The sequence below is a fragment of the Lycorma delicatula genome, chromosome 8, assembly GCF_047948215.1.
Source record: "Lycorma delicatula isolate Av1 chromosome 8, ASM4794821v1, whole genome shotgun sequence".
NCBI classification, from domain to species: Eukaryota; Metazoa; Arthropoda; class Insecta; order Hemiptera; family Fulgoridae; genus Lycorma; species Lycorma delicatula.
Window position 1 is genome coordinate 11,142,875 of NC_134462.1, and position 15,096 is coordinate 11,157,970.

Below are 15,096 nucleotides of genomic sequence, written 5' to 3' on the forward strand. Positions count from 1 at the left end.
AAATTTATTCCAGTATTTTATTGTACTGATAAACTAAAAAGAAATTATTTTATTTTTAGATAAAATAAAGCGTATAAAACTTATAAATAAATTACAAAAAAAAAATATATAATAAATATATAAGATAATAAATTATACATTATACAGATCATGTAAGAAACGGTATATTTGGTGATACACAGGTGATAACAACAGCCCCAGTATTTACTTGCAAAGATCAAATGAAATCGTAGAAATACCGTAATAAAAGTAGTACTTTAAAATAAACATAAAAATTGTTAATATTCAGTACAAAAACTAGTAGTGATGCGGATGTAACTACGGGAACATAAGAAATAAATAGTCGATAAAAAATAAAAAAGAATCCCCAATCGAAATTTCATTAAATAATTTATTCGAAAATTTAAAAAATCTTTTACAAAAAAGCTCACTCATAACTAATTCACAAAAACTTGCAGACCTTACTAAATGATGTAATTGCAAAACGGTTTGATATCAAAAAAAGATTTAAACGAAAATTATCAACTTGAAATCAGAAGAAAAATTTCTAGGAAATCCGTTTAAATATATTTTTGTCAGATGCATTTCTGAGCATGTAAATTAAGAGAACTTTATTCAAAGGAGAACAAGTTTAAATTTATTTTCAAGCGCGGATTATTTTTTTTTTTGGAGCCCACCAAACAAAACCACTAAAACAAAAGCCTCTTTTGGCGTAACTTCATTAATTTTATAAGTACAATATAAATAGCAGTCATTCATGACTGAAGATTACGTCAATCACACAAAAAACGAGTAATCATGATATGATAAAATTTTCTATTAAATTTCTGATATCTGAAAAATAAAGTATTAATTTTTATAAATTATATACTAAAATAAAACTCGGATATTTAAATTCCAATCTAAATAATTAAACGGTAGCAATTTTTTACGAAATTTGGTTTATCAACGAATGAAAACTGCTACACAAAATATGATGCTATAAAATACACAGGCTTTACTGTTCAGCTAATAACAGACCTATCTTGATTATTTTACTATAAAAAAAAAACCACCTTAAAGGTTTAATACACATATCGCTATACGGGGTATGATCAAAAAAATACAGTGAATGAATTTTTATAGCGGCAACTGCCGACGCTACATCCAAATGCTGTAATTTGTCCAATAGCGTGATCAACTAAGACAGGCAGGGACAAGTTGTAACACGTTCGAGCTTGCCGGTCAGCTGCCAGGGCCGCTAGAGTGAGGTTGTGTTTATCGTGTCTGTCGCACAACATGGATTTTGAACAACGCATTAACATTAAGTTTTGTTTTAAGTTGTAAAAGAGTGCCAAAGAAGCTCACGAAATGTTATAATCGGTGTACGGCGATAATGCGGTAACTTTGAAGACTGTGTACAAATGGTATGATGGATTTAAAAATGGAAATGAGTCTGTTGAAGACAAGCAGCGTGCGGGACGTCCAGTAACCTCAAAAACAGTTGAAAATGTGCAAAAAGTGGAAACAGTGGTTCGTTCAAACAGGCGAATGACTATTCGAGAGCTATCGGAAGACCTTAACATCTCGTACGGATCCGTTCAAAGCATTTTAACTTTTAACGACGTACGAAGAAAGCGACCAGAAAAATGAACCAATGGCTTCCTTCTTCACCACTACAACGCGCCGTGTCACACCTCGCTTCTCATTCGCGAGTTTTTGGCCGAAAAAAGTGTTCCTGTCTGTCCATATCCGCCATACTCACCGGATTTAGCACCATGCGACGTTTAGCTCTTCCCAAAAATTAAAACTGTGCTTAAAGGAAAACATTTAGACACCATCGCTGACATTGAGAGGGCCACGACCGAGCAGCTGAAAGCCCTTTCGAAAGACGCCTTCCAGAAATGCCTCCAGTCATGGAGTCAACGTTGGGATAAGTGCATTGCTAGCCAAGGACAGTACTTTGAAGGAGATTAAATCGAATTCTATGTAACCTTATTACTTTTTTTAATAAAAAATTATTCACCATATGTTTTGATCACACCTCGTATAATCATTCATTCCACCTAAGCGGTTGTTGAATTTAAAACGAACAAACATATACATGTATAGAATGGCGCACCAAATGATCCAAGATTTGTTTTGGCAATAATTATTTACATTAATGTGTTTTTGAATAGCTGAGTGCACTGTTTGTGTAGAGTTCCACAAAGAAAGACTGACTGTTGAACAGCGTGTAAAGGTTGTGTTGTAGACTTTACGAAAAATTTAATAGTGATGGTTCAGTATTTCAGAGTAAGCGCTATCGGTCTGCCGATGTTCGTTCTTCACAGAATTTCGAAGCTGTCAGACCAGCGTTGCTGAAAAGCCCGGGCAAATAAACAAGAAAAGCAGCAGCAGAACTTGGGATTTCTAGGCAATTTGTGCAGCGAATTTTAAAAACCGTTTTATGTTTGTATCCGTACAAAGTAACAGTGCTGCCTAAATTAACGGTTGACAATAAACATCAAAGAATAGGATTCGATGGGCTGTGAACCAAGTCGTATTGTTGAACAAGGTTTGGTGTTCAGATGATGCACATCTTTACCTAGACGGGGTTGTAGGGTTGTAAATAAAAAAATGTGCTTTTTAGGTCTTCCGAAAATCCACACGTGCTTTATGAAAAGGTGCATCACACTCCAAGAATTACGGTACGGGCCGCTCAAGAAACACGTGATAAGCAGAACATAATGTCCAGGTATAGAGTAAATACGTTTACTTTTTCTGTACTTTGTTTCAAAACTTTTTTTGTAAATGCAGAACACAACAGAATACAGTGTGGGTACTATCTAAATAAAATAGTAAATACAGGAAACTACAGTATACAGTGTGTACTACTTAAATAAAAAACTATGTTGATGCTACGAAATATTGTTTTAGTAAATAAAAAAAAGGCTATCAAGTTTAGTAAATTTCTTTTTTTTATTGTTTTGATCTATTGGTTGCTATTCCTCCATCGATGTACGATTAAATCTTAGGAAAAATAATCAACTGAAGTTTGTATTAGCGATAATGGCTGTATATAATGTTAGCTGCTGAACTGACATTAACAATCCTTGAAAGACAACTCCATCTGAAAAAATTTCCGATAGCAAAACTTTTACGTAACTGTACACATGCAATAACTATCTATTAAAAAACCAAATTAATCAAGGATATTATCTAATGCAATACAATTTTTATATAGGAATCCTAAATGAATTGAAAAAATAAGGAAAAATGGATGGAAATAAATTATTTAAACAAGCCGTTAATAGAAAAATTCTTTACCGATGTTAAAATCGGTACTTCTCAGTTTTTAAAATCACTTCCTTCAAGTAATGATCTTTTACAATAAAAAAATGTCTGATGGTCTGAAATCTGCAATAAAATCTTTACGTAGGACAAACCTGTAATTTAATTTTTCATTGGTCGAAGAGTGAATTTTATATACAAATCCAAAAGTTTTGTTGTTTGTTCTGGCATCACGCAAGAACTAACAGTTTGTTTTCAAATTTTCAGGATAAGTCGTATTACGTCGGGAACGGTAGACGGAGTTCCTAGCTCACGTGGGGGTTGGAGATTATTAATTAAAGATATCCATTAAAGGAAAAAAAATATTAATTCTTTTACTTCATCGATATATTTCTGTCACTACGGCAACAGAAATAAATTATGAATCTTTCGTTTCAAAGGTGTGTAATTTAGTTACCATATTTATTACTATTCTACCCACCGGACTGGTCTAGCGGTGAACCCGTCTTCGCAAATCAGTTGACTTCCAAGTCGAGAGTTCCAATTCAAATATACTTTTATACGGATTTGAATACTAGATCGTGGATACCGGTGTTCTTTGTCGGTTGGATTTCAATTAACCACGCATCTCAGAAACGGTCGACCTGAGACCGTACAAAACTACACTTCAGTTACACTCATACATATCATCCTCATTCATCCTCTGAAGTAATACCTGACGGTGATTCCCGGAGGCTAAACAGGAAAAAAAAGAAAAAAAGTTACTACTATTCTGTCTTTTGTAATTTAGTTTCTTTTTTAAATTTCTCTAAAAACTGAATACTTTAATTTTTATTTATCATTATTATTTTTACAACCATGAGGATATGGAACAATCAAGACCAGAGGGACGAAGCCCTCTGGCTAGACGGGAATGGCAACCGAAGCGAGTTCTGCGGCCCTGGAATAAATCCAGCGTCCGCTTCGGGGTTCCCGGGATTCAACTGGGCCGACCTGAACTATATACTATTAGCTAGAATCTTAAAGGTTTTATCTTGAAAAAAATTAATTAATTTGTTTAAATGTCGATTTCTAACAATCGAGATATTTAAAAAAAATTTTATACGAAATCAAGGTTACAATATATGACATATTATAAAAAATATGATGATCGGGTAAAAAATCTCCTTTCCACTACTTTGGTGTTCTGAAATCAGCGGTCATGAAAGAGATGGCAGATTTGAATAAACAAACCAAATATTTATTGAAAAAAAAAATGATTAAGCATGTTAATATTATCAATAAAAAAAAAATATACAATTATTCATCCAACTGGTTCTGGATTTATTTTTTAGAAGTTTCTAGCATTTCTTAATTAATAAATTTATTTAAACTTAAGGAACGGTAAATTATTTAACGAAAAAAAAATTATCCTACCTTGCGATTGGCCAGCAGTATGGGCACTCCATGATCCTTTATATGACGTATCTGAAATAAAAAATTAAATTATCATCAAATTTAATTTAAAAAAAACTATTACTAATAATAAAATGCAATTATAATAAGTAATATTATCTTTAAAAATAATTTTTTAATTACTATTTAAAAATTAAATAAATACTGTATGTCAATGTAGTAAGATTATACTACTAGGCAATATATTTTATTTTTAAATGTAAATGAATAAACAACGTTTGAAAATACGAAAATTATTTTCTTTTATTAATAAAAGGTATAAATACTACTTATTTGTAATTACTTATAATACAAAACTTAAAAATTTCAAAAAAAGATGCTTCCAAAATAGGTTGAAAATAAAAAGTAAAATATGAAACATCATTTTTCTTATAATTTGAAACGTGATACATCACTAAGAAAATAAGAAACTAATGGTTTTATTATTTAAAAAAAAAAACAAAAAAACAATAAACATATTTTCATAAATATATATTCAAATTATGATATTACTAGGCTATAAAAACCTTTTATACAATATTTTAAGTTTAACAAAAATTCTAAGTCGTAAAAGAATTTTAACTTGAAATTTTCGGTTGAAATTCCAAGAAGTAAATATATAATTTTTAATAGATTGAATAACAATATAATATATATGCATAATTATAACGAAAAAAAGTTAACATAAAAAATCCTCCGTCGATTTGGGTAAGATTTTTAAATACAGTTTTCATAAAATTAAAATTCAATACTTCAAAAAACTATACTTACGTAAATTATGTAAGCAGAAATATAGTTTTTAATTTTTTTAATTTTATTAAGTTATTACTAATAAATAGTATTTCTATGGGAGTGAGTCACCTCTTATTAATAAAAGAAAAATAATTTTCATATTTTTCAACTTATTTATTCATAGACAATTAAAAATAAAACATATTGTCTAATGTAGTATCTTACTACAATGATACACAGTATATATTTAATTTTTAAATAGAAATTTAAAAAATATTTAAATTCTTTTTTTTTTTTTTTAAAGAAATGAAATTACTTGAACTTGGTTTTTAACGTAAAAAAATTTAGAAAAATTAATTTTAATAAAAGATTGTGAGCAGGTAGTTGGAAAAAGGGTTACGGATAAAAAAACAACAAAAAGTTTAATTGTATCTCTTATTCAATAAGCAATTTGCAATCGATAATTTTTACCGTTGAAACACCTATTTTTTTTTCAAAAAAAAGAACTTCTGTGTTAAGATTGGTAGGAATATTTAATTTTCCAATTTTAAATTCATAATTTATTATTTACACTCGGTAAACAGATGTTATATATAATTTTTTTATTCATAGCATCAAACTGATACTACATATTAAATCGTTAGTAAAAATATGTAAAAAAATTGTAGCTCAAATCTAACAACTTTTTTTTAAGCCAAGGTAATTTATATAATTTAAATAAGACTTTCCCAACTTAATGGCAGTTAATATTTGTAAAGCATCTGATGTAAAACACGCGATATCAGCTAGATTACTTTCTTTTAAAGTAATGATGCTCATTATATAACCTGTTGCAGTCGTAAAAAGATAAAAATTTCAATTATACGGCTGAATTTTGATCGGTCAAGCCGATGCATTTTAATATGTTTGTTCTGGTAAAGAAATCACGGGAACTCCTTTTAAATTATTTTAACTATTATTCTTCGGTTAATTAGATTATTATTAATATTACTTCAAAGATTATAAATAAATACCAAACAATGAAAAATTACGTAATCCTGAATTAATCTTAGTTCGAAGTTAAAAAATGTTTATTACATTTACATCTGTAAAACTGTATTACATCTACAAAAATTTAAATGTGAACATTTTATAATCGCGCATAATTACCTTGAATATATATTTATACCTAAAATTATTGCTTATTTCTTTTAAATTTATTCTTAATATTGTACTTCTTTCGTAACTGGTTTTTCTTATCTAAATTTTTCGTTACGTTTATCTTTTATTACCATCTTATTATTTTATCCCTCCCATTTTTTTTTTTGTTAACCCCCGTAAGGGGTTTTTAAAACCCCCTTACGTCACTGCTGGTTACATTTTTTCGGGTATTTTATGAACTTTTCCGATTTTGTTTTTAAGTTGTTTAATTTTCAAGTACTGTGGGAGATACTTTTGTTTTTTTTTTATTAGAATCCATAATCCTTTATTAAAAAATAAATAAAATAAAATTTGTGACAGAATTAAGAAATAAATAAAATAAAAATACCAACTTTTAAATTTTTTTCAATCCATGGTGAAAAGGAAACTTTTTAATGTTCTGTAAAAATAAAAATTTGTTGAACACGTAACTTCGAGTCTTTTAACCACAATAAAGGGAAAAAACAGAAATTTTTGAATAAAAGGTTTAAGAAAAACATGTATTTCAAAATCCAGTACGCCTACTCTTAAAAAATATATATACATATATATATATATATATTTTTTTTTTTTTTTAAATAATATAAAATTTTACAATTCTAAAATATAATTCTCATTTTTAAATTAAAAAAATCTAACTGAAAAAAAATTATTGGGCATTCTTAAAAAAATAAGTTTAATTAAATCTTAAACTGTTCTGACTAGGATAAAAAATAATAATTATATAAAGAAGTTCAAATATATTTTTCAGTTAACATTTTTTATAAATATAATCCTAGTCAGAGCAGCTTAGAATTTAAATTAAGCTAATTTATTTTAAGAATGCTCAATCATTTTTTCAGATATTTCTATAATATTATGTTTATACACACACACACACACACACACACACACACACACACACACACACACACACACACACACACACACACACACGAACATATTAACGTTTTGATAGCCTTTTTTAACCTATGATGATCATACATTTTTTATTTTTTACTAAAAATATATTACACAAACACACATATTTTTGTATAATACATATGTATGTATGTGTATGTATGTGTACATTAAAAGTTCATGTATATACATGAACTTTTAATGTAATCAAATGACTGAAGTACTGAATAGCAATTTTTATACCAGTACCATGAATACATCAAATCTGTAAGTGGATAAATTTTTCAGTAAAATAAAGATGCTAAAAAATTAAGTTTATTAAATTATAATACTATTGTATTTTTAAAATTTTCAAATCAATTTTTATTTTTAAAACTCAAAATTATTTTAAATTGACGTATTCCTGGGAAAATTATTTGTTAAATAATTTTATTAGACTGGATCTAATAATTAATATTTTCTCTACCCTAGAAATTTATACTTCATCTAATTAACTCCGAACCATATGTTTACAACCGAAAGTCCCACACAAGTGATAAAATTTAATACAATTTATCCGACTTACTAACATAATTTCACACCGCTCCTAAAAAATAAAATACACATAAAACATTTAAACTTATATAATGAAATTCAAGCTGTACCAATTGATTCATTAATGATCACATGTTAATAATGCATTAATAAATGTTAAGTTCTTGTAATCTTAAGTATAATATAGATGTAATAACAAAAAATCAAATTTTTAACAATACGACAAGCAGGAATAATAGAACAGGTATCAAATAATAGCATTTTATTTTTAATTATTAATATATCGCATCTTGAAGAGATTTTTTCACAAATTATTAGCAATTTTTCATTTAAAATACATAAAATTCTTTTCTAATCTAGAAGATTTATAGAAAATAAATATAGCTCTTTTTTAAATATAATAAAAATGAAATAAAAGGGCTATAAAAATAATCTATTGGAATTTCCGTCATAATAAAAAAATAAATATATTAATTTATTTAATATTCTTACATAATGAAAATAAAATAATAATAATAATAAAAACAAATTAAATGTTTCAGATTTGTTTATTAAGATTATACACCAAATATTTACCTCTATTAAACCTAACTATTTAATTCAGTAGAATGTTAATAAAACAAATAAAAAAATCAGCATTAGTTAATTACTCATGTTAACTAAAACTTTAAGTAAATAAATAAAATACATGTATAAATAAATTATTAAAAAAGTGGAATTATATTTTATTTAATCAAAGATATGAGGAGATTCCTTCTAATAAAATTAAACCAAAATCTTTTCATTTTTTAATCTGTAAAAACATTATTAAAATTTTCATCAATATTTCTGGAAAAATCCTGAAAAGATTAAGCAGTAAAATATAAATTAAACAGTAAATTAAGGACGATAAAAATAATTAAATATCATTAAGAAATTTTAAAATAAATGTAAACAAGGAAAAAACAAAATCAATACATGTAAACAAAATTAGTATAAGCAGTATATTTGAATTTCACCTAACTTTAGTTTTATAAAAATAGATAATAAAAAAAAAAGAAATGATAAATACAGATAATACAAAAAAATCGTACAAATTATTAAATAAATAAACATGTACATAACATAAAAAGTAAAATAATATATGTAAAAACATATTTAAAATACTAGCGTATTTATATACGTAAAAAAAAGTTACATACCAGCAAAAAGCATAGAGAAATTAGTAAATGTCCCGGTACGACTAAGATAATCAGCTGATGTTTTGATGTCCAACATTTTGATGACGTCACAGATCACGTGATCAAGTAATTAACCCAACGCACCATGTTAAAACATGTACTTAATAATATATAAACGGTTAATAATATAAAACTAAATTTATATATTTTGTATACAATAATACATAGTAATAGGAATAATAGATATGAACTGTATATGTATATGAGTGAATATATAGATATATATATATATATATTATATACAGGTGATCAGTTAACCAGCTGTACGTATAAGAAGAAGTGAACTCGTGGTCGTCGCGAGTTACCGATAACAAATGAGTTTGGATTCGTTCAACAGTTACACAAAGTGCCACCAGGTTGCGAGCTGTCTCCTGTTTTCACGGTCGTTAAGGGTGAAAAGGCGGAGCTAAAACTTTGCTTGAAAAATCGATGATAACCAATAGGGAGCGCCGGTTTTACCCTCCTACGACAAGTCTTTTATCCCCTCTCCTTGATAGTTCTTTACTGTAGACGCGCGCGGGTTACGGGATGGAAATTTCTTGGTACTAAACATTAAGGCCGCCTGTTCTCTTCTATGTTTACCTATAAAAACACTGTTACTACTTGATCCTTTTTAGATTTTTTTATAATTTTATCGGGCTGAATTTTAGTACTGTTGAAATACCACGGTTCATTAACTTTGTTGTCGTTATTATTATTACAATATAACACGAAATATTGTTAACTTTACATATACAAGCTATTTTTTTTATCGTTCCTTTTTTTATTTACAAAATAATATGTAGTTCATGTTTATCTGCGTACTTAATATATACATATATTTATACGTTATTGAGCAAACTTTAACCGTTGCAATAACACACATGCATACCTTACTTATTTATGCAAATTAATACATCTAAAAGTAATTAGTAATTAATACACGGAATTTAATTATTAATATAATATAAAAAAAATAATAATTTCCTTTAATACAATTTTTTACATACATATTAGTATTTTTATTAAAATAAATAAGCAAAAATTTCTCTAATTAATATTGCAAATACAATTAAAAAAAAAAAACAAGACCAGTTCTTCATTAGGTTGGCCCAATTTGTTTTTAATTACAACAGCTTAGAAAAATGAAGATATTTTAACCATAATTCTTTAAAAAAACAATAAAAATAAATATTTAAAACTTTTTTTAAAAATTTCCTATTGCTTTACGTATTTTCTGCATTTTAAAAGACTAATATGTATTCTATTTTAAATAAATAAATATTTTATTCCGATCCATACAATTGAAAATTATTTGAAAAAATGTTTAAGTACACGTTGAACGGGATTCAGTAAAAGCATATTTAAATGTTTAATTTGTGCTATTTAAAAAGTCAACGACATAGTATTATTGTTTCAGTAAAAAAAATCTTTTAATTGTATTTTAAATAATTAATAGAAAGATTTTTCATATGGTTCATTAATTTATTAGGTTGTCTAAAATATATTGACCCTTTGGAGGTCAAAATTGAAAACACAGTTGTGGGTATTACATATAATTTTAAGAATAGCTTACCAAAATTCCATTTTATTACCTCAAGCGCTTTCGGCTATTCTGCCATCTTCAGGAGGAATTTATAATTAAGATATATCAAATTGTAAAGTTCACATAATAAAATTAAATACATAACAAATAATCGTAATTTTGTAATGTTAAAGTCATAAATTAAAGTAACTACGTCCGTTTTATTATAAGAGTATCACAATCGAGTTGATCTAGTGGTGAACGCGTCATCGCAAATCAGCTGATTTCGAAGTCGAGAGATCCAACGTTCAAATCCTAGTAAAGGCAATTACTTTTATACGGAAGTCAGAAGTTAAAGTAATTAGTCCGTTTTATAAGACTATCACAATTATTATCTAGATAATTCTGACTATTACAGGATAAATGAGGATGATATGTATGAGTGTAACTGAAATGTAGTCTTGTACACTCTCACGTCAACCATTTCTAAGATGTGTGGTTAATTGTAACCACACATCTTAGAAATGGTTTGGTGGTTTTCTTTTTCGCCTTCAGAACATACTTCAGAGGATGAATGAGGATAATATGTATGAATGTAATTGAAGTGTGTAGTCTTGAAGTGTCTCAGGTTGACCATTCTTTTTTATTTCACCATTAAATGTGTGATTTAATTGAAACCCAACCACCAAAGAACACCAGTAACCACGATCTAGTATTCAAATCCGTATAAAAGTAATTGCCTTTACTAGGATTTGAACGTTGGATCTCTCGACTTCGAAATCAGCTGATTTGCGATGACGCGTTCACCACTAGATCAACTCGATTGTGATACTCTTATAATAAAACGGATGTAGTTACTTTAATTTATGATTTTAACATTACAAAATGACGATTAATTGTTACGTCTTTAATTTTATTATGAGAATTTTACATTTTTATATATTTTAATTATAAATTCCTTCTGAAGATGGTAGAATAGCCGAAAGCGCTTGAGGTAATCAAATGGAATTTTGGTAAGCTGTTCATAACATTATATTTAATAGTTTAATAGTTATTTTACCAAACGGCGCCATGATCACAAACTTAATTTGAAAAAAATATTTATGGTTATCGGAAGATAACTTCACGAGGCCACCATGTATGCACCATTTTTTCGATGTCTTTCTGCTATTTTTCCAGCAACACCATAATCTCATCGTTGTACGACTACTGTGGTTTCCGTTCTAAAACTTGTGACGCATCATTTTCACAGGCCTCTTTTGAAACTAACTTAATACTATTCGGGAGATTCTGCAGAAACCGAAACAAATGATTGTCGGTGCCAGGTCTGAGCAGTACGGTGTATGATTTAAAATCTTCCAGTCGAGTTCTTTCAATGTCTGACGGGACGTTAAAGATGTATGCGGTTGGCTATATTGACCATTCCCGGTCTTTTTTTTAAGCTACTAGGGGCAATTGCGCTAATCGTCGATAGTACAGGTCTATCGTTCTCAAGTCAAGGGTACGAACTGAAGTTGAGTTCACTAAGGGAATTAGGAATATTCCGTTTTTGCGAGCAACATTTTTGGTGGTATGTTATTTATTCGATTGCCTCGAATTATAAGACATTTACACGAAATTGGCTCTATAAAGTGTAGAACTAGGCGCACGGTTCTTCCGCGAAATCGGTTAGCTAGTTCAGAGACCAACGATGTAGGACATTCGAGATGTCCGGACGAGGCCTGCAGCGAAAGCAAAAGCTGAGTTCACCGATGTAAATGTCTACCGAGGCATTTACATCGGTGGCATCCCAACGAGGCCTGGCTTATTACTATGAGATGTAAAAAGTTACAGGGCGAAAGACGACTCCCGTTAAAGTCCATCAGGACTAGGAACGGAGGAGGTGGTGTGGCGACCGGAAACGTCACAAGGCGGATGGATGTCTTCCCCAACAGGGTTGGGAGGTCTATCGTTCTGCCTGGCGGCAGTAGCTTTACACGATAGCCTTCCGATCCCACCAAACGCACAGCATAACCTTATTGTGCGTCAGTATGGGCTTTGTCAAAGACCGTGGAGCTTCTCCTCGGTTCAACCGCGATCGTTTTTCCACAGTGTTGTTGTAGGTTATCCACTTTACATCACTCGCAATCAACTACTTCAGAAACGGCTCGACTGTTCCAAGTCAGATCATGTGACACCTAAACGTCGAGTTTCTTTTTGTAGCCGGCTTTCTCCAACACTGTTTGGTGATGAATGTTTAAGGTGATGTCGTAACTGCTTACCTGCCGGCCTTCCTCGATTTTTGCCAAATACGCTAACGTTATCACGTGTGCAAAAGACTGAATACTTTTTAAATTACCTGTTATTAAAATAGTAATGGAAGTATAATTATGTCCTTTCTTGTAAACTGAAAAAGAAAACAGTTTTATTGTCCGATTTGATAGAGGTGGATATTGGTATTTTTAAAGATTGCACGTTGTTAAATATAAGCACGATGATAAGTTAACATATTTTATTTTCTAAATGTCAGTCCATTCGATTCATATTTATCAAACCAAATAAAAATCTGATAGCGTATTTTTGTATATTAAAAAATCGTTTTGACTTTTTGAGAAAGCCCTGACAGCTGATAGTATACTTAGGTGGGAATACACGTAAGCATAATAATGACGATAAGTTTAGCTTATTATTAAGGTTTATCCACGAAAAAAATATTAGAAGTAAAATCTACAATTTTTTTTCTTATATATATGGAGCATCATCATTTTTTAAAAATAATCCGTCTTTTCATCAAGAGCCAATTAACCTATTAATTCATCTATTTCCTGAGACAATATTTTTTTTAATGAAATCCCCTTTAGTGTAGTTTGGAATATACAAATCATATGTTATACCAATACCGCTTGATAAGCATCATTTAATTTTATTAATCAAATAAATCATTTCATCATAAATCATTTTGTACTGAATTTAGCTGGATGAAATCTGTTAGGCTTCTTAAAATAGTCATCTCAGCCTTCTGAATTTGATTTAAATCAGAAGATTTCATCGCTCAAGTTTCATATTCATAAAACGAATCTATTTAAATCTTCTATGCTTGACGGATAACCAGTTTTTCAGTTCTTTTGACCGAACTAGCGACCCGATATAATGCACCGACAATATAATGCTGATGTTGATTACGGTCAATTCCTTTCGTAGAACTCACTCAAAATTTGCGTCACTCAAAACAAGACAATCTATTAAATAATAAATATCCATCGCTTCATTTTCAGGTAGTGGATGTATATTTGAATACATTATACGGAAGAAATGAATTTTGTAATAGTCTTATCTAATAATTACCCGAAAACAAGTTATATTTAATTCTCTGATTATATACGGAGAATGTTTTAATTTAAAGCTCCTTATTACATCCCGTTCTATTTTTACTTCGTCTACAAGGAATTATTGTAATCAAGAAACATTTTTGTTTTCAAATTTCAACGGAAATTTCCTTTTTGAGGATCCCTGAATCCATTTTGACTAGTTTCAGCATGACGTGTGTACGTACGTATGTATATCGTATAACTCAAAAACAATTAGCCTTAGGATGTTGAAATTTTGGATTTAGAACGGTTGTAACATTTAGTTGTGCTGAACCAAAAGTGCCCAAAAAAGCCCGAAATCCAAACAAATTGGATTTTGAATTCTTTCTTAACTGCAGTAATAAGCTCTCATTGAGAGCTTTTCAACGATGTCATAAGTGGTACTTATTTTCATTGGTTCCACAGTTATAGCCAAATAAAATTTTAATTAATAAAATATTTGGATTTTACACGGGGATCTTAATCCTTTTTTTTTTAACTTTTTTTTTTAATTTAAATATATTGATTTATTAATAAGTATTAACCTATGATTGTAAAAAATGTTTACGATGAATAATAACAAAAAAAAAAATATGGAAAAATATCAGAAGTTATTAATTAAATAAAATTTTATGTACTTTTCATTTGAAAAAAAAATGTGTATATGTAATTTAAGAGGCGTACAAGTAAGTCATGTGATGTTCAGATCACATTTTTTTCTTCTGATTGCAATAAATGAAATTCCCGAAGATGCACTTTACCGAACAGAGAGTGAGTATCTCTAAAACCTGTTCATCCTTTGCCTCAAAAGTAGGTTGCCACCTTTCTTATGGTTCAAACGTATTATATATATATATAATAAATGTTTGTATGTTTTTCCTGTATGCATTCGTATACCATTGATTCGATTGCAGTTGCAATCGAATCAATGGTGAGTTGTGCGCACGCCCGCGAAGATTCCTGAATTAGTTTGGAAAACAATTTTTTGGAGGATATTATTTCTTTATTTCTTTTT

The 15,096-nt window shown here is 29.0% G+C and overlaps 1 protein-coding gene across 1 annotated transcript in view; it reads right to left on the reverse strand.

The window, feature by feature from the left end:
* The window catches only part of LOC142328870 (DNA-binding protein D-ETS-3-like), a 401,528-nt gene that overhangs the window by 119,808 nt on the left and 266,624 nt on the right, over positions 1 to 15,096 (reverse strand). The window contains exon 6 of the mRNA XM_075372998.1: positions 4,669 to 4,719. Coding sequence (XP_075229113.1) covers positions 4,669 to 4,719 — 51 coding nt within the window. The remainder of the gene's footprint in view (positions 1 to 4,668; positions 4,720 to 15,096) is intronic.